At 44.4% G+C, this 25572-nt stretch overlaps 1 protein-coding gene across 3 annotated transcripts in view; it reads right to left on the bottom strand.

The window, feature by feature from the left end:
• Nucleotides 1-25572, bottom strand: part of TMOD1 (tropomodulin 1) — a 696901-nt gene that overhangs the window by 98914 nt on the left and 572415 nt on the right. For all 3 annotated transcript variants that reach the window (XM_078676321.1, XM_078676322.1, XM_078676320.1), the window contains exons 5-8: nucleotides 17321-17410; nucleotides 11318-11448; nucleotides 6727-6834; nucleotides 1687-1830 (exon numbers count right to left, since the gene is read on the bottom strand). In XM_078676321.1, coding sequence (XP_078532447.1) covers nucleotides 1687-1830; nucleotides 6727-6834; nucleotides 11318-11448; nucleotides 17321-17410 — 473 coding nt within the window. The remainder of the gene's footprint in view (nucleotides 1-1686; nucleotides 1831-6726; nucleotides 6835-11317; nucleotides 11449-17320; nucleotides 17411-25572) is intronic.

Raw genomic sequence — 25572 nt, 5'->3', positions numbered from 1 at the left:
ACCATATATTCAGACTCTATCCTTACGCTCCTCGGACGCTTTGCTGGCGGTGGTCCCCAGAACTAAATGGAAAAAATGGGGTGGTTCCTCCTTTTCATTCTTTGCTGCCTCTGCATGGAATTCAACCCCTTTGCAACTGCAGGAGTTGAAGAATTAACATACCTTTAAATGACTTCTTAAGACCTGGTTATTCAACAAAGCATTTAAGTAATTATGGGCCAGATGTAGGAGGCCATTTACCGACCGGTGACCGGTAAATGGGTATTTGGTATGTAGGGGGCCATTTTTACAGATTCTGTAAATTTACCGAATCGGTAAATTTACCGATTCTGTAAAATACCGAATCGGTATTTTTACCGATTCGGTAACGGCCAGATGTAGGTGGGACTCTTCAGAGTCCCTAAAGCCTTACAGATTCGGTATTTTACCACCCAATCCAATTGGGTGGTAAAATACCAAATCCAGGTGTGCATGCACACCTAGCCATGTGACAGACAGACATGCCCTTAGGGCATGTCTGTGTGCCACATGACACACATGCCCGTCTTTGGGGTGCAAGAGGGTGTCACGGTGACACCCCCTGCATCCTTACTGAGATCGGTATTTACCGAATCGGTAAATACCGATTCGGTATTGCCCATTGATTCCTATGGGCTTCAAGGCCCATAGGAATCAATGGGCATTACCGAATCGGTATTTACAGAATCGGTAAATACCGAATCTCATAGATTCGGTATTTACCGATTCTGAAACACCTACATACCCCCCCCCCCCCCTCTATTTTACCACTTCTTAAATACCGAATCGGAAAAATTCGGTATTTAAGAAGTGGTAAAATAGAATTACCTACATCTAGCCCTATGTGTCAACTCTGATAATCAGCAAACTTAGAAGCGGCGGGATACGCTCCGAGTAGCTGTGCCCTCTATAAACCTGATGTATAATTGAATGATTGATTGAATACCAAAGGCTTCCTTTCATTTTTATTGTGGCTTGAACATGTGCTCAGTAAAGGCACAACAATTCGATCTGACAATCCATTCACCTGGATTTATACCCATGCCTAGATCATAATCCACAAAATGATCATGTATACCAGTATAATTGATTTCTTTTGTTTAATCAAAGGATTAAACTTCCAGCGCCGTACAATTTATAATGAAAGCTGTCATCATGCGCTATTCTCCATCGACCACAACACAAGTCAATACTGTGCACTGTAGACTGGCAATTGTTTATGATATTGGGAAGTGTCGGATATCACTGAAGCGTATATTTCTGCCACCCATAGCATCAAATGTAATCACACACAACTAAGACCTAAGCAGATGGTACGCCCTATGTAGGTGAACTAATTTAGTCATTCTTAGAATATGCTATCAGTGCCATAATGCATAGATCTATGGGAAAAGAAATATTGTTATAAATGCTCTCAATCTGAATATATACATTGTTTTGCAACTGGATCAGAAACTCCATTGTGAGTGCAGCCTTCTCCATCAGATTATATATTTTCCATATGTGATGTTTTTTGTTGAATGGGACTGTGGTATGTTCACCAGAAGATTGTTAGTTCATTGAAAACTGATTGTTTTCGATATCTAATTTGTGCTGGCTATCAATCTGAAGATGATAGCGAGCACAGTGTTGGTTCGGTTTTGCACGGTGTATCAGTCTGCACCTCACCTGGTTGTCGATTCTCAGTTCTTCCAGCGATGTGTTGTACTGAAGAGCCTCAATCAACGCCAGAACACCCATCCCGCTGATGAAGTTTGACTCAACATTCAGGCTTTTCAATGAGCTGTTAACTTTTAGCATGTCTGCCAGTGCCTTAAATGACATAAGGAAAATGCAGTGATGACATTGTCAACATATCTAGACATCTATATCTTTTAGAAAGAGGTAGACCTCTCAGAACTTTGACAAATTCAGTTTTGTACAACTTTTCATGTCACAATGGGAGTACAAACCATTCTCTGAAAACAGTGGACTGCAGCGGTTCAAGTAGCACTCTTTGCATAAGAGCCACTTGTTTTCTTTGAACTCTTTACTCCGGCAGGATTGCCACTGTGCTGCTGCATTTTATCTTTTTGTAAATGTAGATGGAGTTAGTCTCCTTGCAGCATTGACTTCATACATTTCTCCTCTACTTGGACCATACCGCTCTTCATACCTTTACTGACTCTCTTCACTTTACAACGAATCAATGTCGTTTATTGCTTAGTTTAAAACATACTGTGTACTGATTATAACAGTATATTGACGTTTTGAAACTAAGTAACTGGAATAAAATTCAAAACATGCCAATTACGACTTGCATCGTTTTACATTTAGTTAACAGTATTGTGGTATGCTTCTGAATTGTAAAATCCGGTAAATAGACCGACAAACACTATCACAATTTAGTCAAAAAAATGTTTCTACTTCATCACATTTAAAATGAGTTTTATATGAATCTTGCATCAAGCGCTCTGAATTTCTGGACGCAGTGCACTCTAAACATTTAATTTATATTTTATCATTAATGCTATTTGATGTGTCATATTTTTTAGAAATACACACACATAATGCCACAAACGTAACAAGTAAACAGATTTCTTCAATCCTCAATGAAATGTTTACATGTGCACCTGTTAACATGTCTTCCCAACTGCTTTAAAATGTGGGACAGATAAGCATCTCATAAACATAAAGTGTGGCTGAGAGAGCCCACCTCTCACTAGCCAGGGGTACTCACAAACAATTTCCCAGGGGCCGCAAAGTTTGGTCTGTGGTGTGCCCGAGGGCCGCACTGATGCCAGCGGGGGGTGTATGGGAAGCAAGCACCCATGTGTGGACATACACACATGCATCCTCCGTACGCACATACTGCTATCCATTCAGAAGCACACATGTACTCATACTCATACCCCTGTGACAAGTAAATAAGAGCACACTCCTGTGCCTGGCATACGTTGGCTCAGGAAGCGCGGCGCCTGTGCATTAGCGCATGTAAAGCGACTGGCTGCCTGACCCTGACATGGTGAGTGTCTGTTAAACTGACCTCTGCTCAGCCTGCTAGACACTCATCATGCGTTTGGAAAAGAGGGTGTCCCGCGGAGGCACTGACAAGCCGCCACTGTTGTGTGTACTCCTATTATTCATACTGAAAAAAATAACTGCATCAATAATTGTGTCTTTGCCAAGTCACTTTAAATCATCACTTTAATTTGAGCTACTTCTACCCTTAAATTATCAAATGTTGTCAACAAAAAAAACTATCTTCCTGCTACGAACTTCGCTTCTGATTGAACCTTTTCTCTCCTGGTACCTTTTGCTCTATTTCTCTGCCTTTCAAAATAGGTTTCTCAACCCATTAGCTCAGTCTGACAACATGCACATATGCCCTGACCAGTTTCCCTTTACGATTTCGCTCAACTCATTTCAGTTCCATAAGGGATGTTTAGCTCTTTTTAACTTATTTGTCTACAGAAGTAGCTATTTTTGATTTTGCCTGTTTGTCATTATTGTTATCCTGACGCAATGCTGGCTGCACAAGAAATTCTCGAAATAATACCACATCTTTTCAAACATGGCACTCTTGAAGTGCTGTCTGTGATGTGCTATGTGCTGACCCAAGTGGTGTTCTTTCTAGCCCAGGAGCCTCATGGCAGGTTCCTGGAAACCGCGTCGGCGCCCCGTTTGTCCTTCGGGCGGTTGTGGGCCTGAACAACCGGGGGCTTGCCTTGCTACGCTCCGCCCTGAAAGGGGCGTGAGTAAGAAGTGTCACGTGATCTGGGAGGAGGATCACCAGAAGGGGCAGCACAGACAAGGAACAACCATTACAACGCGGGTTTTAGCACGCGTTGCTTTTACATTGCATGCATTACAACGCTTGCGATGTTACAACGCGTGGTAAAACCACGCATACCATTACATCGCATGTGCTTTTACAACGCATGCGATGTAATGTGTAATGGCGGCGGCGGCTATCCACGTCGTTGTGAGGAAACAGGCTGTTTCCTCACAACGACGTGAAGCAAGCAGGAAGGAGGAAGCAGGATCCGACGGCGACGCTGGAGAGGAGAGAGGTAAGGGGGTTTGTGCATGGGGTGGGGGTTACTTTCGTAGGGTTTAGGGTAGTTTACATGTAGTGTTTTAGTGTGTGTTGTGGTGTTGTCGTGTTTGTTTAGTGTAGTGTATTAGGGAGGGTAGTGTAATGTTTATGTAGTGTAGTGATTTAGGTTTTAGGGTAGTGTAGTGTTTGTTTATTGTAGTGTATTAGGGTAGTGTAGGGGTGGGAGTAGTGTGGGTAGCGTTGTAGTGTTTTAGGGTTTAGGTTAGTGTAGGGATGGGAGTAGTGTGGGTAGAGTAGTAGTGTTTTAGGGTTTAGGGTAGTGTAGGGGTGGGAGTAGTGTGGATACCATAGTAGTGTTTTAGGGTTTAGGGTAGTGTAGGGGTGGGAGTAGTGTGGGTAGCGTAGTAGTGTGGTAGTGTTTTTGGGTAGTGTAGGGGTGGGAGTAGTGTGGGTAGCGTAGTAGTGTTCTAGGATTTAGGGTAGTGTAGGGGTGGGAGTAGTGTGGGTAGCGTAGTAGTGTTTTAGGGTTTAGGGTAGTGTAGGGGTGGGAGTAGTGTGGGTAGTGTAGTAGTGTGGTAGTGTTTTTGGGTTGGGGTAGTGTGGGGTGGGAGTAGTGTGGGTAGCGTAGTAATATTTTAGGGTTTAGGGTAGTGTAGGGGTGGGAGTAGTGTGGGTAGTGTAGGGGTGTTTTAGGGTAGTGTAGGGGTGGGAGTAGTGTGGGTAGTGTAGTAGTGTTTTAGGGTTTAGGGTAGTGTAGGGGTGGGAGTAGTGTGGGTAGCGTAGTAGTGTTTTAGGGTTTAGGGTAGTCTAGGGGTGGGAGTAGTGTGGGTAGTGTAGTAGTGTGGTGGTGTTTTTGGGTTGGGATAGTGTAGGGGTGGGAGTAGTGTGGGTAGCGTAGTAGTGTTTTAGGGTTTAGGGTAGTGTAGGGGTGGGAGTAGTGTGGGTAGCGTAGTAGTGTTGTAGGGTTTAGTGTAGTGTAGGGGTGAGAGTAGTGGGGGTAGCGTAGTAGTGTTTTAGGGTTTAGGGTAGTGTAGGGGTGGGAGTACTGTGGGTAGCGTAGTAGTGTTTTAGGGTTTAGGGTAGTGTAGGGGTGGGAGTAGTGTGGGTAGCGTAGTAGTGTTGTAGGGTTTAGGGTAGTGTTGGGGTGGGAGTAGTGTGGGTAGCGTAGTAGTGTTTTAGGGTTTAGGGTAGTGTAGGGGTGGGAGTAGTGTGGGTAGCGTAGTAGTGTTTTAGGGTTTACGGTAGTGTGGGGGTGGGAGTAGTGTGGGTAGTGTAGTGTGATAGTGTTTTTGGGTTAGGGGTAGTGTAGGGGTGGTAGTAGTGTGTTGTGTAGGTGTAGGGGTAGGGTTGTCACTTACCTTGCATACTTTTACCACAAGTATAGCTTTACCACGCATGCCTTTGCGCTGTAATGGCATGCGTGGTAAAGGCATACTCGTGGTAAAAGTATGCGATGTAATGGAATGCGATGCCATAGACATTGCGTAGTAATACCCGCGTTGTAATGGCATGCGTGGTATTAATATGCGATGTAATGACATACATCCGCACAGACGGGGTTCGCCCCAGTGCTGCTTGGCTCATCAGGCGGGCAGGTGCCGAAAATGCTGCCTGCCCTTGGATCGCCCGTAAGATAACCCACCATATTACATAACGTTGTATGTAATAAACCTGCAGCAGTTTTTCCCATAACTAAATTTGTGTGTTGTGTATTTATTTGCATGCATGCTATGTGCTTGGGGGTGGGGAGTGTTGCCATGATGGTACTATGGATTCTTCTGTTTTGGCCAGCTTTACAGATAGCGTCCATATCTCATGATTCTGTTTGACCCTGTTACAGCACTGGGCTGAGCGCCTCAATACACAATACTCCTTCACAACCGGCAGCTTGGTGTCACCACCGAGGGCCCAATTCACACAGAGCCTAAGCAGTCATGGCGGAATCTCCTCGATGAGACACTGCAGTGCAGAGATTCCGCCCCACGAGTGTGTAGGCTACTACACAACTGCGGAGGGTCTTTGTGAATCGTGACACAAGTTTTTTTTGTCCTAATGAAAACATTGGCTGGAAATATGGTAGTGTTAAAATGTGTTAACCCTCCGACATTTGGCACAGAATTTGTTGGAATTATCTTTGGATATGAAGAGGTTGAAAGGGAATTGGGTTGTCTGTTTATACACTGGTTTCTATGTCAGACAACAATAATACACTTGTGCCACCATTAACACATTTGATGGTGTTAATATGGTAATTGTGTTGCATCAGACACACTTACATTAACAATAAATAAAGTTTGTGAAGGGGCACAATTATCTGTGAAATGTATTTCCAATTAGTTTGGGCTTCAGTTACATATGATAAAATATTTGGTGTAGACTTCTGATACTGAACCAATTGATAAACATCCTTCCCTCCTCAGCAAATCTGCAACACACAGCTTTAACCATAAAACCCCATTCCCAAGAAATGACCCTGGTGACGTAGAGCCCTATACACGTTTCACAAAACTGGTGCTCCCTGGAGAGTAATTGTGACTGCACTTGCAAAGTAATTAAATTTTCTTAATCACTGTAAATATGAACATTTCTACTTCTATAAGTAAATATGGACACCCGATGAACGCATACTTTTCACATTAGAAGTGATTATTTAGGCACACATGACTTACAAAAGCAACAGGATCATTGCTCCTTGTTCCTACTAAGCTTAATTTTTTGACATAGCTGTTTTTCTTCATTGATTCTGCATAGGCTTTTAACGTTGGTATTGGAATGTTCTGTAAGAAGAGACAGGAAATAGAGAATAACGACAGCATATCAAAATGTGCCATAACGTTTCACACCGTACAGTCACATCAAAACAATCTGTTTTCTTCAAACTGAGAAAAATTTGATTATCGGTGTATAACCCATGCCGCAGCTAAGTAGCTTTTTAAGAATGAGCTGTGCACATATTTTAGCTAGGTCTATGGTGTGAGTATGTCATTACTAAGCATGGGCGGATTTTGCGGATCCACGATTCACGAATTTGCGGATTCACGGATCGTGGATCCGCAAAATCCGCGGATTTAGCGGATCTGCGGATTTGGGGGCGGGGCTTCCTCGAGTGTGTGGGCGGGGCCAAACGGACGGGGCTTCCATGCGAGCGCACATGCCTCTTGTGTGTCTAAAAGGTCAGAGACCGATCAGAGCAGCAGATTAAGAGACAGAAGCCCCTGGTCACAGGAAATTGCGCTCGTAAAAGTCAAAGATGCAAATGCCTCTGGTCAGCATCACAGCGGATTTTCGATGGTATATTTGGGAGGAAGGCACATCTGCCCAGCCTCCCAACGCTCACGATTTTTTTTGGGCTGATGAATGAGTCACTGCATTTGCGCTTCAACTAGTTCCAGAGACCAAGTGTGTGTTAGTATGCAATCGCGCCGCAGTGCGCAGGGGTCCCTTGAGTGAAATGTCCATCATAGTGGGTAAATGGCGGGAAGACGGTGCACACCTCGAGTGTGTGGGCGGGGCCAAACGGACGGGGCTTCCATGCGAGCGCACATGATGATGCCTCTTGTGTGTATAAAAGGTCACAGAGACCAGCATCATAGCGGATTTCCGATGGTATATTTGGGAACAAGGCACACCTGCCCAGCCTCCACAACGCTCACGATTATTTTTGGGCTGATGAATGAGTCACTGAATTTAAGCTTCAACTAGGGCACATGCGTTATTGAAATCTGCAAGTGTATCCTGTTGAGGTTTATTTTTTGTGCCAGGACCGTCGTGCCAGAATGAACTCTGCCAGAAGACACCATGTAAATAATTTACGATGGCGCCGGCAAGCTGCCAGCGCCATCCTGCAAAAGTTACTTAATTAGCTTCAACAGGAAGCTCCAACTGATAAAATAAAGCAGGCGCTCGAGCCCCTGCTTTGTCTTATCTGTTAGAGCTTCCTGTCGAAGCTAATTAAGTAACCATTTGAGGATGGCGCTGGCAGCTTGCCGGCGCCATCGTAAATTATGCATTAGGCTTGAACTTTTGACCGCAAAATCCGCTCTGATCGCGGATTGCGGATTCTCGGTAAATTCGCGAGAGTTCGCGGATCGCGGATTTACCGAAAATCCGCAAAATCCGCGATCGGAGCGGATTTTGCGCTCATGCTTAGTCATTACCCAGTCTTTTCTGGGACCGTTTTGGGACTAAACGCCGCACAAACGATTAATTGGAAGATTTAAAAAAAAAAAAATCTTTTATTGTGTTTTTCAGAAAGACAGAGAAAATGAAATGTACAATGACTGTTTCTCACTCGTTGCCCCATTTTCTGCATTACATAGCGGTATTAACTTATCTTAGTCACAAAATTTATATGAAAAAGTGAAAAAAGGACTTAAATTATTAAACCCAGCGGGCATATTTTTGACACGTGTGATAATATGCCTAGTGACTTTATGTACTAAAGGAGCTAGGGGAAAATCCAATATTCCTAGGTCACTTCGGAATCGTTCAAGAATTTTACACTGATTTTAGGAAACAATTAATGGGAGAGCCCACGAGCATTAGCATCAATATGAACATTAAACGATAAGCTTAGCAGAAAATGATGACCACGTGCAATTAAAAAGATTTAGGGCCTTATTAAAAATTTGGCTTGGAGGTCCGACTACTGTATTACGAGTAGGTCGGTTTGGCTTTGCGAAGACCGACACTTGACCACCGAGACTGCCGACCGCTGGGTTTGCGGTCAGGGGCAGGCATCCACCATAGGGCAGTACAGGGGAGCTGTATCGCCTTCTGTATTACGAGTTACCTGTCCACAAGCGGACTGCGGGGGTCGGACCGCCTGTTTCAAGGAGGCGGTAATTAAGGATTTTAGGTGCATACTCACTCCCTTATTCTTCTTCCAGGTAGATTCCTTCATGAATCCATTTCTCTAGGTTCCCCTTTCACAGCAGCATCTTCAAGCCGAGGATTAAGACCCTGTTTGCGGTGATGTACATGTGAGTCCTTTACAAACCATATACCCTTGGCTAGGACTGCCCACATATGAGCATAACCCCAGTAATAGGTATATGGAATTTTTCACCCGCATCATGAATATGTGTGCATCCGACACATCTGCAGTCGAAATGCACACCCAGGCATTAATATATTTGTGAAAAGTACTCACAACCGCTGCAAGATCCCTGCCTCCACATCGTCGGCCCCGTGGCCAACTCATAATACGACAGTCTTTGGACCGTCAGTACAATGGGCTGCTGGCAGGTACGGATGCGTTCCTGCGGCGGTCGGCCCGCCAAACTCGTAATAAGGCCCTTAGTCAAATGAAGTGGATAGCGGTGCAGTGCAAATTTGGGGACAAAAAGTGCAGATATAAATATTTCTTACCCAGGCACTTGGTAACAATCTGAACAAAATTCAGTCCAAAATGTTAATTACATCAACATTTAGAGCCAGATTCCCATTTAGGCAGGGTCTTCATCAGGACTATTGTAAACAAGCATTATGATACAACATGCCATATAGGCTGCCAGAAAACAGATTTTGTCTAACGGCAGCCTCTAAAATGGTATTTGAACAAAACATCTGATAAAAAATTTCGGGAGGCAGAAATATCAGAGAATAAATATTGTGATACACAAATATTGTGATGCACAAATATCATTGACAAGAATATCATTTTTGAGGTAAGTAAATATTTTTGGATAATATCAATGTCTTTACTATCGTTTTCTATAATATAGTGGTAAAAATATAGTTTTTTAATTATTTGAATGCATTTTAGTTGATACATTTATTTTATGTGTAACTATTGTTTATATAAAGATTATTTTTTAAAATATAGCTTATAATTTTAAGTTTTTTTATAGCAATTTATAGTGTTGTTGCAGTTTATCGGGTTTGTTGGGGGATAGGGTGGGAATTATTAATTAACGCTTAATATTAATTATTTAATTGATTTCTATTATGTAATTTATGGAATACTTCCTTATTTTTCTTGTATTTTAGTTGTGGGCTGCTAGGTTTGTAGGGGTCTAGGGTGGGAACATAAATAATAATTAATTAATAATTTAATAACAATTTCTAAATAATTATTTAATGAATTTTTAAAGATGTAAAATATGGAATACTGGATTATTGGGCCTCACATTTTAGTTGCAGGATGCTGGGTTTGTAGGGATATAGAGTGAGAAGTTATTTATTCAGTAATTAAGTTATGATTCAGTATTATTTGTAAATCCGTTATTTAACTGAATTTTAAGTATTTAAATTATGGACTTTTAAATGATTTAGATTTTATTGTAGTTGCATGCTGTTAAGTGTGTAGGGGTCTAGGCTGGAAAGTTAATTCGGTAATAGCTAATTAACAATTAATTATGAATTGCTAACTCATTATTTATTTGATTTTAAATATGGAAAATATGTAATACTTATTTTTAAAGTTATGTTTTAGGTGCGGGCATGATGCACATGCATGATGCACAAACTTGTGTTGAAACTTTGTAGTTCATGTTATTGTAGTGAGAAAAATGTTACCAGACATGTGTTATTGGCAACCAACATTCAGAAACAATACCACATCCCCAAACATACCTCCCAACCACTCACACTGGGTTCTCCACCTAATAGTGTAGATACACATAATTTCTCAACCTAGTTGAGCCGCTTGTAAGAGCTAAGAGTAGATTGCACTGCGTAGCATATACCATCCCTTGCCACCTGCATATGTCCACAGAAATGTCAGCCAATGAGGAGACACATTTTGCAGGTTTGTCCTGCTGTTACGCTCCTGTCCGGCTGCTCATTCAGAGACACTGCAGGACGCCCATTGTCAGCACTTTAGCGCCCCTCAGGTTTAACTCTCAGCCCCCACTCAATTTTCACACCTTCAGACCGAAATGGGCTGTAAAAGAGGTGCTTGTAGGTGGCTGAGAGGAGGAGCTGTGGCCCAGGAGAAGTCTCAACAAAACAGCTTCTGGGGCCCTGAATAGGTCATGTATGCAAATTAGAGGGGCACATTCCCAAAAATACCAGAACCAGCCTTGCTCCCATCCAACTGAGGGGGTAGACTCCGCTGGAAGGCAGATATATCTGCTATTGGCGTGTTCTCATTGTGAGACTTTTATGGGCAATGGTGGAGATTTGGGCAGGGGCAAGAGCATTACGCCACAATCTTGGCTTGTGGAAGACCACCCACCTCACTGAGGCCATCTTTAAGCTACATTTCTCTACGTGTGTTGTTCTGTTCATTCATCATACTCACAAAAAATAAATTACCTTGATATTATTAAGATTGACTTCCTCGAGGTCAGGCTCATTGTTCTTTACTTGTTCGAGTGTTTCATCTACGTCTGTGGAATTCGGTTCTTCGTCAGGAACATGTTTATATTGAGTAGGCTGAATAACACCTGAAAGACAAAAACAGGTGTGCACAATTGCACAATATATGGCAGTACTTAACAGACACAAGCTTTTCACATGCCACATCCCAGAGTTTTTGTATGTAATGCCTTTTGCTGATACACTCCAAACCTTTAGAATGACGCAGTATGTTTTTAAAAGCGATGCGCACTTCCACTGCAAAAACATGTTAAGACTCAGGAACATTCTATTTTTTTCATTTTGGAACTTTCCTCAACTACAAGTAGGGTCAAAGTTGACAGAGGTTCAGTTGAATGGCTGAAAGCTGTTTGGACACATTTCGATCAAAGCTAAAGTTCATGTCATGTTATGAAGTTTATTTCAGTACTTTGGTTGCAATCTCCTGTCTCCTTGTGGGAGTACACAACAGTGCTGCCTAGAATCACCTCAGCTTGTCGCTGGCCCTGTGGTGGTCACAGATAGAAGGCCTCACTCTCTTGGTATACTAAAGGAATGTCGATCTAAGTCCTTTCTTTTAGTGTGTAAAAAACAGTATTCAGGTACTTATTCTACACAGTACAATAAGTGTTTGTGAATCAATATCCACCTCAATTTAACAGTCTCTAAGATTGTGCCTCAGTTGCCCTCAGTCCATTTCTAAGCGTAATGAGTGTCAGTTAATCGTGAAATGTAATAACTATAAATGACCGTATAACAACTAAAAATGATGAGTAAATAATGTAGGCACAGTCATTAGTATTAAAACAAATATGTTACTTAATAAATATATGCATACATTATTCCCTGTAACTGCCTAAATGAATAAATAATTAAAGCATTCCTACGAGTTGTTAAAAAAATGATCGATATTCCTCTGCTAATACTCGAAATTGCTTAAATTAATAATTTATTCAGTTTAAAACCAGAGTTCTATATTTAGCCTCAGGCTAAATAAAGGCAAGTTTATCCTGCTTCTTACCAAGACATTTTTAAGCGCTTTTTGCAGCAGAGATGTCCGTGCAGAAAGCATCGAGGATGGAAGTGTTTGCCCATGTAGTGCTTACGTTGAGCGGTAGTTGCAGGTCGGGCCCACTGGCACAATTTATTGGAAACTGGGAACTATTTTTAATCACCAGATTTGACCCAGAGTAATAGAGACAAACACAGCTAAGGGAGAAATGAGGTGGAAGAGTAAGATGGAAAAATGGTAACTAAAGAAGTAAGCAGGGATATAAAATTCTGCAAGAGTGAGATAAAGGGGCAAGGAGAGTATGTTGGTGGAAGAAAGGGGCATGAGGTGAAATCAAGACTATGTGGCCTTGGGGCTCGAATCACGAAGGTAAATGTGGCATCCTGCTGTTGCTAGGTGCCTCAGAATGTACTTGATCAGAATGTTATCCTTTGAGTTAGAGGTTAGGCAGTTGAAGTCTGCCCTTGCTGCTGTGCAGACTGACTTCATGGATGAGATCCTTATACTACAATAAACATATATTTCTTGGAATCTTACTTCTGAGTCAACCCGCTATCTTACAGTAAACGTAGACCTGAAGTCTAAGTTTAGACATAAAATTAGACCTGAATTCCAAGTTTAGACCTGAAGTCTAAGTTTTGACCTGAAGTGTAAACTTAAACTTCAGGTCTAAAAAGTTTAGACTTCAGGTCTAAACTCAGAGTTTAGGTCTAAACTTAGACTTTAGGTCTAAACTTACACTTCAAGTCTAAACTTAGATTTTTTCAGGTATAAACCTAGACTTCAGGTCTAAAGTTAGACTTCAGGTCTAAAGTTAGACTTTAGGTCTAAACGTAGAGTTCAGGTCTAAACTTAGACTTCAAGTCTAAGTATACCTTTGAGAATTGGGCCCTTGGTAATCAGCACCCGAACATTTGACACCAGTGCGATTTTGGGCCCGGCACATATTCTTTCAAAAATGAAACACTCCCTTCATCATTTGTAATCCCAATGGAGCCAGTAATTCGCATTGCGGGCTGCATCAAGATTGCCAGCCCACTTGTAATCAGACCACACAATGGTATTTCCTAGGATCCAAGTAGATAAGAACCCGTCTGTCTAATAGGAAAAGCCTTTATGTAATCAAACTGCTTTAAATATCCAAGACCGTCTAATATTACATTTGTGAAAGAGTAACCAGTGAAAATTAGGTTAATGAATGACACCCAAAGCACTTAAAAAAATATATTCTTGGTCTGCTACGCGAGTCTAATAAGCAAGTAATACGTTTTTCCAAGAGTGCTTAGTTTAACATGAAAACACCAGAATAACTCACAAAACCAGCTTAAAATTTTGGTGAGTGCTGAATTTGTACCTTCCAAAATCAACTCTGTAGTCACCAGCCTCAACCTCTTTTACATTCTAGTCACTGTTTTTAACTTACAAGAAGACGGATCCTGTCTCGCTTAGATTACCTTACATGGTACATAGAGGTGCCTCAAAAAATGGTCATATATGCCCACATCCTCACTGCATTCCAACGTGGTCACTGAGATCTAGAACTGCTAAACGGATTATACAACACCTATTTAGGACAACCACAAAGATAAAGCCACTGATCCATGAGCCATGAGTGCGCGTCCAGAATCACCTAAACTTGAACTCAGAAGGCTACCCAAGGAAAATTATTTTCTTTTTTCACTTGATCTCAATTTAAACTGTAGTTTGGAACACAAAGGTTCCCAGCTCCACACAGGGTGTGTATAAGTGGATAGAGGTGGAAAACTTACATCAAACAATTTTCTCATTGTGTAAGTATTGTGAGCCAGTTAGAACCTAGCCATTGTACAATAATATGCAAGGGAAACGTTACAATCTATTCGTGCTTTTGCACAAAAAAGGCCAAAACGTACTAAACAAAACGGTTTAAGGATTTTATTAAGTTGTGTGCTAACATAATGAATAACAAACACTTTTAGAAGGCTTCGAAAGACAGGACAGTATGTTTCTTTTACAAGAGAGTATTCCGGTTTAATGTTCTGGCACTACCTTTTGTTTGGCAATAACAATATATTTTACTTGACTTTACTTTTCAAGCATTTGATTTTAAATTGGTTGTCAAATGACATGCACATGGTCCTTGATATGGATAGCCTTCTGGTTGGCTGATGACAAATAGTTGTCTGATCACACACCACTTGACAGTGGGCCCCACAAGCAACAATGGCTCAAATTAACCACTGTGCGTACGGCATGCTGCGGTTGGGCACAGTACAAGCATTAATTAACAATATTATTATTTAACAATATTGGTGTAGAATATGTCTGTCAATACATTATAAGTTAATATGGCTAAAACAAAAGTACTAACGGAACATACATCACAATGAAGGAGTCAATAGGAGCACAGGGGCGCAAATTAACTCAAAAGCAAATAGTTTGATTGTTTAAGACGTAGGAGCCAGGCTCATGGTCTTTGATCTTTGTTATCTTCTTTGTTGAGTGTTGCTGAGTAGGGAGAGTATATTACAATTTGATCTACTTGTTCGCTGCTCCTAGAGATCCAAGATGCACCTCATGCACATCTGATTGGGGATGTCTTATACCTTGTAGGTGCATTTATTACATTCAGTGCGGTTTCATCCCAAGTAATGGAATGTTCAATTTATCATTGGAGGGTACATAGTGTGGCAGCTGCTGAAGAAGTCCCTTTCTTGATGTCTCAATAAATCCTTTATGTGTTATCGTTCTTTGCTACTAGAAAACACTATATTTCAGATTGCTTTTTGTTTTGTCCAGATGGGACTTGCCATACCAGGTTTGGCGGGAATGCTCCTTTTGGTATATTGTTGAAATTATTTGCATATGGTTCCACCTTCTTATTAATGGCACAGACAAGCTAAAACCATGTAATTCTGCTTTCAGCACATATTTGTAATGGCCCATGTCTTAAAATTGTTGGATACAACAATAAGGCTTGTGCTACTCAAAGATTTTAACTTCTGACTTCAGTCCTTTAAATCCCAATCCATTACAGGCGTACTCTTCTGACACCTCGCAGGACCTCAGGGGAGGTACTTAGAAACTCACAGGGTTTCAGGCAGAGGCCAACAACAGGCTGCATTCCTGGGTCAGTTGTCACTGATCAGCTGGGCAGTTGCAGGAATGGCCTCTTGTAGCTTTTTGTATTCCTGTAGCTTGCACAGGAGGTCAACCTTCTGACTCGTGAAGTCCACTTCTTTGTCTTGGGTACACAAGGAAGCAGGTCCAGTCCTTCAGGTTTCCTCTCAGGTCACAATCAGCAGGTCCAGTTCTTAACTATTCTTCCTGAAGTCCAGGAGTGTTCTGAAGTGGGTTCTTGGAAGTGCCACTTTTATGTCTAGCATGTGCTAGTGGGTGGGAATGACTCTTGGGCAATAGGATAATTGTTCTTAGCCACACAAAACATAGGCTCAGGGGACTGTGACGAGTGTAGGGAGTGCATTATGGTAATTCTAGTGTCCTCCCACATCTAACTCTAAACCCCAGTTTGCATCAGCCATGATACCCACAATAAACCAGGAGACAGACGCTGGGTAGAACAAAAGTAGGGTGTTCGAAAAACCACAAAGCGTATACATAAATATTGTTTTAGTATCCTGTCTCCCTTCCTTGTGCACCCCCAGTGTTATACGTAAAACCCAGAGAAAGAAGTCTGGTAGAACAAAAGTAGGGGTTTCCACAAACCGGACCATGGATGCACATGAATTATTTTGTCTTCCTGTTTCCCTTCCTTTCAAGTGGGTCACTAAGAGCTATATGTAAACCCAGCAGAACTGTCCAGCAGGATTTGACATTGAAGCAGATGTGACACAGTAATGTCAAAAAGGATGCTCAAAACCCCACCCTGCATTTTTGTGAAGATCCATAGGAGTAATTTCTGCCCATTCACATCAACCTACTGCTTGCTCCTGTGAGGTATTCCACGCCTTTCTAACACCTATTCAAATGCTATTTACTGCAGGGTAGAAATTTGCGAGCAAATGCAAATTAGCCTCCAGGAGCTTCAGGCCAGGTAAAAGTAACATTATGAAAGTTACCTTTCCTAAATATTTATTAAAAAAACAGAGTTCACCATTCAATTGGATTCTTAATCACTATTACAATAGTTGTTTAATTATGTTTATAGCTAGTCCCATTCCTGAGATACAAAATTAGGATGTTAATCTATACTCTGGTTTTCAACATAGGACAACTATACCTGCTACATTGGAAAATAGCTTTTGGGTGCTAGTCAATGTAAGGATATGTTAACATAACATTTCTATGTGTCAGACTTTTAAATAGCATGCAGCCTGCCTTGTGGACTTCAAAGTCTACACGGTGTGACTTAATAATATATAAAAGAGAGGTTCTTACCTGTCAAAATGGTTTAATTTTAACTGGTCGAATTACAGTATTTAAACTTCAGCAGCCAAGCTACATTAGTAGGCCTGAAGCCATGTTTTCAGTTCCACAGTAGTGGTGGCACAATAGATGCCGCAGTCCACTAGTGATATTTAACTTACAGTCCTTCGGTATATATCATACCTTTACTAGGTATGTCTATGTAAGCAAATATACCAACTAGGAGCATGACAATTCAACCATCTGTAAAGGGAGAGCACAGGCAGTTTACCACTAGTTAGGAGGGTTAAAGTGCAGAGTTTCAAAAAGCCAGCAAAAATATTGGGTCTGACAAAAGGCAAAAAAATATGGGGCCACTACACCGAAAAAAAAGAAATAGAGAATTTCCTACATTCCTCATATGCTAATGCTTATGTTGTTTGACTTATTTTATGAGGTTTTAGCATTCACCTCAGTTTGTGAACATTGTCATTTGTCTACTCTAAGGTCAAGTCATACATAAGGTGCATCGTCACTGTTTACTCTTACAGAATAACTAAAAAAACATTGTTACTCACGTAAAGGTGACTATTTTTAGTACTCACTGTGTAGACCTTCTTTGTTGACTATAGTGCTGCTTGCCAGAGCCTCGTAATACTGTTGGTTGCTCATCAAGGTATGCATGCCAAGAATAGCTTGGGAAAGAGAAAGAAGAGGGTTAGGGCAGAGTTAGGAGAAATGTAACTACTACTACAAAAAAGATAGCTTTTGAAAACAAAATGTACATGTAGAATAGGCTATTAAAACCAGCAGCACCTCATCTTTTTGGGCATGTGGGGCTCCACCCTCTTTATTTTTTGCCCCATGACAAATTCAGATTTGTTCACCGCAGGCTTACTAATGCACTGAATGTGCATGTGCAAATTTGCCTTACACCTGCAAAAAACATTTGCCGGGCTGACCATCTCACAGCTCTGAAGTCTGTGAGGTCATCATTCTGGCAAAACCATAGCTGTGGGGAAAAACTCCACCCCGAGAACGTGGTGCTGAAGTAAGCCCCGGGCACAGAAGCGTGAAGCCCTGCAGCACCAGGTGCTACTCGTCTATCAGGGACTGGAGAGCGATCTCACTGTAATGTTGTGGGGTCTGGGCCCACACACTATGGGAATAAGGTACAAAGACACATCGGTATAATACTGGTAACTTGCCCAGGGCACGCACGCCTGGTCTCTTTTATTGGCAGGGTCACCTGGCCGGTGTTGCCTGTGATGGATGGGTGTGGGGTGAGTGTAGAAGCTAGCCCTCAGAGAGTGGCTGGAGGCACAGTCCTTGGCAAACACTAGACCGAGCGCAGCAGGGCTTTACATCCCTTCTAAACATTATTGGGAAAAAAACAATTAGTCAAACTTTTTGAAAACAGAAAACAACACAACAAAACACCATAGAATCTCTTCAGGCAGTCCGCAGGACGTCATGAGTGGACAGGTGCAGCTGGGAGCATCTGGCATCACAGCATGCATCCAGAGTTTAACCAGTGGACTCTGGGAACAAAATACGGTGTGGATGGAGTCCGGATCTCGCAATCACATGTCTGTGGGGTTACAGTACACCTGGGCGATGATGTTCGGTCCTGCCTGGTCTCACTGTGTAAGAGTCTATTTAGATAGTTCACTTCAGGGGTGCATCAGGAATGTTGAGGGAGTGTGCTGCAGAGGTTTCTTTAGAGGTGCCCTGGCTTCATTAAAGGCAAACCCGCCAAGACTGGGATGACAGTGCTGTAGAAGGTCGTCTCCCTCTGAGACTTCGGTGCCTCCCGGTACCGGTAGTTGGAGCAGCTTCATACTCATCTCTCATGCCAGGATCCCTCACATAGAAATTCACTTAGGCCAAGCGAAGGGGGTCGCTGTGAAACTCCCAACAGAGCCACATCCGAATCACTAGTAAAATCCCAAGGGTAGGAGATGCAATGGTCGGGTGAGCTCTCTTCAGCAGGACTCGGGTGCACACGGGGTCTAACAGATGGTCTCTGAGTGATGAGTCTCCCATGGTGCCAGGAATGCTTCACTGGTCTCCCGATGTTTTGCAGGCGTTCGGCTCCACTCTGGTGGTGCGATGCTCCTTTGGTGGTTCCTTTTAATGCACCTGGTAATAATTACAATTTTTCCATCTAACAACTTGGGCTACATGTGGCGATGTCTTGCTTGGAGTGAGTGTGACTGGAGGGACTCTGTAGCTGCTTGCAGTTCTTCTTCTTCTTTGGCATATGTAGTTGCTAGGAAGGAAGCCATCTATGTCAAGCAGCTGGTGACAGGTGGCTGGACGGTCGCACTGTGAAGCGTGGGGCAGATATGCCGTTTGCGCATGCAGGCAGCTTATGTTCAGTACTCCCGCTGAGCTGCTTCCAGTGACAACGCTGCACCCCATTGTCTGGCTTGCATTGATGGATGCCCTCTCTGATAGTGACACAAGTCCTCGGTCTTGTCGCTCTTCTCCCTTTCTCCTGTACACCTGTGGTCATCGAGATCTTCTGCGTGACGGGTCTGTCACATACCTTTCTCTCCTCTTCTCCTTCACACTGTGGCATCCTGCCACTCTTTTCTTCTCTTTAAATCTTTCACAATGTGACGTCAAGCTAATCGCTTCTCTACTTCTGACCAGGTTCCTCACAGTGATGTGACGTCATGCCACATGTCGCATGCTTGATCCACATAGACATCTCACTGGTTGTGTCCGGTTCATTGAACTGTATCTCTTCTTTGCTGCGGACCTGTTGCATGTCTGTCCTGTTAGTAAGATTTGACTCTGCTCTCTTCGCAGAATTCTCACAGTTACAGTCCCTTCCTCAGGGATCTTCTTGGTGCGCCACTGCCTCAAAGGAGGGTCATCTTCGTTCCACCTCCACTCAAGGGTGTAGTGCTTGGGCCTCGAGGCTTCACCATTGTGATGATGGGTCCTGTCGAAGTTCAGGCGGGCTTGGCAGGGTCGGTTACTCCATGTCACATTCGTACGGATGAGGCAATGGTGGCCATTCGGTGCTGGGGTGGCCAGTTGGTGAGGCCTCTGTTGTTCAACTTTACTTCTCGTTTTTCAAGGGCTCCTGCCCGTGCTGTCCGATTTTTAGGTGCGGCCCTCAGTGCAGCTCTGATCTCATGCTCTCGGTCTCTCACCTTACGCAGGACACAGGATGCGTTCTTGTTACCGGGTGATCCATCATACAGTGGTGGGGCTAATAGTTTCTCTGTGGGCGCCCTCAGCTTTCACCTTGCATGCCCATTCTTCTCTCTTGTAGTTGTGGCCGTTCACCACTAGGGGGCATGCAGCACTGCCTTCTCACTTGCAGTGGTGGCTGACAGGCGCACAGTGCGACTCTCCCATCAGGGACTTTCCTGCATCACATGTGGCCTCTGCTCTCTGGCCAATGCAAAATCAACCTTCTCAGGGGGTAATGGAACTCAGGGCCTTGTGGGGGTCTGCACCTTCTTTGCTGCTGTGCTTTTATCTTCTTTTTTGGGCACTGCTTTCTTAGGCTTTGCTGCCCTTGGCCTCACTGTACTTTTGGCAGTTTCATTGGCTGGGTTGCTTTGCGCTTCTTGGGGCTCTCTCTCTGCAGGGGTTCACAGTCTTTCTCCTTCAAAAGAATAGGCAGCTTAAAGGGACAGTCTCTTTCTGTGGTGACTCTTATTATCCAGTGGTGGCACTAGCAGCACATGCCCGCTAGGTGGCGCTGCAGTCACCTCTACTCTGAGGTCGTGACAGCTTTCCTTATCTGTGGGCCATGCAGCACTCACTTGCTGATAGGGGAGGCTACCCTCTGGCGTATGTGCAACTAAGCAAAGTGAGAAGGGCTTTGAGGCACCCTCACTCATGCTGGGCGACTTTGTCATTTGCAGCAACTGTCTTTTTTTCTAATTTTAAAACTGCTGGTATGCAAAGCCTCTCCTCCAGGCACTCAGGGCCGGTTGTGGCGGCAGTACATGACCGCTACATGGCACTTCAGGCATTGCAGGACTCCAGGGAGCTGTGGTGCGCCGAGTGAGGTTGCTCCCTCCAATTAGGGTGTTGCTCTCACAGCAAGAGAGCAACACCTTGGTTGGTCAAAGGAATTCCAGGCTCCAGCTTCTTGTTTCTGTGGAGGTCCGTAGCGGAGGACATGGCATGCGTCCGTAAGATCTTATTGTTTTTTTTCTTCACATGCCCGCACCCCTCTTCCTATGGATGCCAGGTGCTACTGACTGCAGAGTGAGACAGCGAGGGCAGTGGGCACTCTGGGCGCGGTGCGTGGCACAACAGGTTAGTTTTCAGCACATTAACCACCCTCACCCACGCAACACCTCCTCATTTTAAACCATGTGCACTAGAAATATTTTTGTTAACATTTGCCAACAATGCAGCAGATGATGGATTGTGCTGTGAGTGTGCAGATTCACTTGTGTGCAGAAAATGCAGCTTCCGCTCACTTGGTCTCGCTTCTGTTCCAAATCCTCTGAGTCCATGGTCTGTTTCCATTTTATGTATTCCAAGTCAAAATGGTTGGCCAAAAAGACATACACACTTTAAACATATGTGCATAGACAGCCCACCCTCCTCCCTGCTGCTGTCACTCCACCACACCTGCAGCGACAGTAAAGCTGCTGTGGCACCTGGACAATGTAACCCCTAGAAAAATAAATGGGCACGCCAAAATATTGATGACTCAGTGTATAAAACATGTCAGCCTGCCACATCCCACTCCTGCCCCCGACGATGCAGTGCCCGCAAGGACTGTTGTGGTGTTGGCAGGTGCACTCTTGATGCGTCTCTCATTAGGGCATTGTAGGAGGCAGACCGGTCTGAATTCCCCACACTCATCGTGCGCAATTTGTTCTACTGTGTCCAGTCTTACAATTAATATCTCCATTATTGAGGCCAGAATGGGTTTAGAGATTCAAAAGGTTGCACAATAGTGGCAGAGATAAAAAAAAAAGGGTTGGAGTATTTTTTGTGCCAGTACTAGGGCTTTTAGTTCTGCCAGTTGTGCTATGCAATCTCCTAGAGACTGCGTCTGAGTATTGCAAGGACAGAACTTGCCGGCCCACATACATCCTTTTACAATCGCAGATGCGGCGCTGTATTGCTGTTTACTTCATACGGCAGGCTGAGCAGATCCGTCTGTGTAAATTATGCATTCATATTGATCTAGAGGCATTATTTCATTTGGAAGAGGATATTCTTGTTCGTACTGCAGGAATGCTTGTGTTTTTAATGTAAAGTCAAACTTGTAGTCTAAATCTGTTGTATTGAGAGAATTTCCCTTATGTGTCCATCTTGGATGCAGTGCTTTTGCATTAGGAACGCTTGCTTTCGTGACAGCCTCTAAAGTTGGTTCTAGAGTCACTACAATTCTTTGTTTCCCCTGAGCTAGTGCCCTTTCTGTCACTACATCAGTCTGTACTGCTGTCAGTATCTTTTCAGTTGATGCAAAGTGCCTTTCAGCGTTTGTGTACAGTTTAGTTTTTTATGAAATGGGTACAGTTTAGCCTTCATTGAAGGTTAGGTAAGTGTTCCCGGAGTGACTCACGATTACACGGCTCACCAAGTTTGTGGTGTTTACATGTGTGTAAATGTTTGGAGGTTGGAGCAACGCTTGAGAACTCATATCCCAAAAATAGGACATTGAAGTGGGCAGTTTTAATTTTTTTTTTGTTACATTTGAAGCCCAAGGATGATGAACCCCAAGATTGTTGTTTACCCTGTGCAAGGGATCCAATTATTCATCGTCCGTCAGATAAATATCATCTACATAGGATAAGGCGTTCTCATCACAATTGTGAAGTAACTCTGATACTCTTGCTGAGAATAACCCAGGGCTATTTATATACCTTTGGGACAGTCTGCAGAATTGGCGCTGAGAGACGAGCACTGAAAAGAATGTAAAATGTCTGCGTTCAGGCACTATTTTTTGGCAGAAAAATCCATTTTAGATATCTAATGCTGTTTTGTATTTTTTCCATACAATGTTATTCATTAATGCAGCACTGTGTGCATTCTGTACTGCAAATGTCTTTGTGCATGTGTTTAAATACCTATAGTCTAAAACTAGACGGTATGAATTGTCGGATTTCATTACAAAAAACAAAGGGATTTTTCACAGGGGAGGGGCAATTCTCAATAACACCTTAGTATTCAAGTTGATCTAAGATCTTCCTGACTTGTTTCTTTGCCTCATGTTTTATTGGGTACTGCCTCTGTGATGTAGGAGTATTTTTGGCTGGGATTTCATGGTGAGGTGACTCTGAATCCCACCCTACATGATTGCGGTAAAGTGTGAGAGCTAGCGCCAATGCCCACTCCTGCGCATATGTATGTTTGAGTGAGTCTGGAACGAGGTCGGAGAAAGCTGGTAAAATACCTCTTCCCCTGTGGGCAATCCATGACAAACTCAGACGGCCGATCCCTTTCAGCCAAAAGGATATCGTATCTAAAAGTCAGGCTCTCCCAAAAAAGACCATTCACTTTTCTGGGTATGCCCCTCTCCATTTGAAGTTTCATTTTGTATAACTGATGTGGGACACTTACCCTAGTATTAGGTGTTTCCACTGTGATATGTTCATTTAACGCTGCTGTCACCAGAAATTCCATCAGGATCTGGCAAGCTATTGGTCTGTAGTAGGGGATCTCTGTGTATAGTCATAATCTAGTGAATAGTCCCGCCCATGTGCGTGGACCCCGGAGCAATCAAAAATAATCTCTTACAGTGTCGAAAAAATGCAGAACTGCACAGACACTTAAGAGAGAATTTAAAGACAGATAATGCAGCCTATAAAGGCTACACTGTCCAGTACTTCAACTAGAAATTCCACCACAAAATCCACAAAACAGCAAAGCCTGTACAGATTTCCCTTGCCTCAACAGCAAACACCCTCTGGAATGATAGAGAGGAGAACCTGGACAGACAAGCCCCATAGGCTGCCATTATGTGGCTCAGAATAGGATACTGTGCCTTTAATAGAACCTTCCAGAACTTCACAGTATCCCAGAATGCACTGCAGGTCCCAGTTACTTTCAGTTCTATTTTCCGGCTCCTGCAAGCAGGACCCTGGAACATTGAGCTCTCCCTTTTCAAGGGTTTATTGGTGTTTTTTCACTATAATTTCGATTTGAGTGCTTCTAAAGTACTTTTGTGCTGTTCTTCTTGGTTTTTGCTCCTTTTTGATGTCAAATATGCCTGCATTATTTGACAAATGCCCGGAGTGCTCCAGGGAGAAGGCAAAATCAGACTCCCATGAGGTGTGTATTCTCTGCCTTCCCTCTTCCCACACCCCTGAGGAGTGTGGGATTTGTCAAGGCTTCTCTGGCAGGACCCTGAAGGAAAGACAGAAGATCAGGCTTCAGGGCCTCGAGGAAAGAAGGCTGAAGGCGCAAGGTGGGTCTGGAGGGGCTTCTTCTGCCCATGCTGAGGCCTCTGGGGGGCTCCCCAGGGGCAGGAAGACCAGCAAACGTCACCATTCTCCGTCTGGGTCGGTGGCACTGACCACGACGTCGAGACGGATGACCACGGCCTGTTCCCCATCTCCCCAGGGCTCTGGGTCGAGGAAACGTCGACGGTCGGCGTCGAGGGAGTTACACAGGCCGCCGTCGAAGCCTTTGACGGTTTCGTCGTCGTCATCGTCGGCGTCGACGTCGAGTGATCGGCGTCGACGGGCCCGGCGTCGGCGCTCGCCGTCGAGGCGACACCGCCGTTTGCCGTCGACGAAGAGGAAGCGATCGTCATCGAGGGGATCCTCGTCGTCGAGGCCGCCGTCGAGGCGGAAGAGGTCGCCGTCGAGGCAGAAGAGATCGCCGTCGAGGCGGAAGATGTCGCCGTTGAGGCGGAAGAGGTCGCCGTCGAGGCGGTCGAGGTCGCCGTCAAGGCGGTCGAGGTCGCCGTCGAGGCGCAAGAGGTCGTCGTTGAGACGCAAGAGGTCGTCGTTGAGGCGGACGAGATCAACGTCGAGGCATGGAAGGCGGTCGACTCCGAGGCATGGAAGACGGTCGACGCCGAAGGGGCGCTCGACGTCGAGGGGCCTACGCTCGCCGTCTGGTCACCGTTCTTCGACGTCGAGGAATAGTGGTGAGAGGCCTGATGCTGTGGGGGGCTCTCCACTGTCCGGATCTGGAAAGGAAGGCGGGTCACCTGGATCGGTGTACTCCGAGGTGTATACTCCTAAGAAGACTGTTACACCCCCGCCTCCGTTGCCGAGGGGTCTCCCTCCGAGGGCTCCGACCCCTCCTCCGTTACCTCCTCTGCCTCCGCTTCCACCGGTACCGCGGCCTCATGTGCCAGAAAAGCCGCCCCCAGTTCCACCGAGGTCGGTCTCGTTGCCCAGGCTTCCGACCCCTCCCAAAGGGACTCCTAAGCCTCAGGTCCCGTCCAAGCCCAAGACGCCCGCCCCGGGGAAACCGGCAGAGCGTCCCAGACCTAGGAGATCACGGTCGCGCTCCGGACGGAGAGGAAGATCGAGGAGTAGACACAGTTCCTCCACTAGATCTAGGCATCGCCATAGGAGGCGTAGATCGAGGTCCCGTACGGACTCCTCTAGGACTCGCTCCTATTCACCTACCTTATCGGACTCCCCCGAGGCTAGGGTGTCCCCGGTAGACGACATCAGCACGTTCCAGGAGGTTCTCCTGAGGGGGGCTGCGAAGTTGGGTATCACGGTGACGGCTCCTACACCTACGACGTCCGTGATATTCGAGACTCTTCACAAGAAGCACCTGTCTCGCCCTCTGCTGCCATTGGTGCCAGGACTGGTCGAACCTGCGGCGGAGCTGTTCCTTACGCCTACGGTGATGAAGGCTGCTCCCTCCCGACTTCTGAAGAAGTACAGGGCACCGGATT

This window comes from Lissotriton helveticus, chromosome 2_1 (assembly GCF_964261635.1).
Source record: "Lissotriton helveticus chromosome 2_1, aLisHel1.1, whole genome shotgun sequence".
Taxonomy (NCBI): Eukaryota; Metazoa; Chordata; class Amphibia; order Caudata; family Salamandridae; genus Lissotriton; species Lissotriton helveticus.
This window is presented reverse-complemented; position numbering and strand designations above follow the sequence as displayed.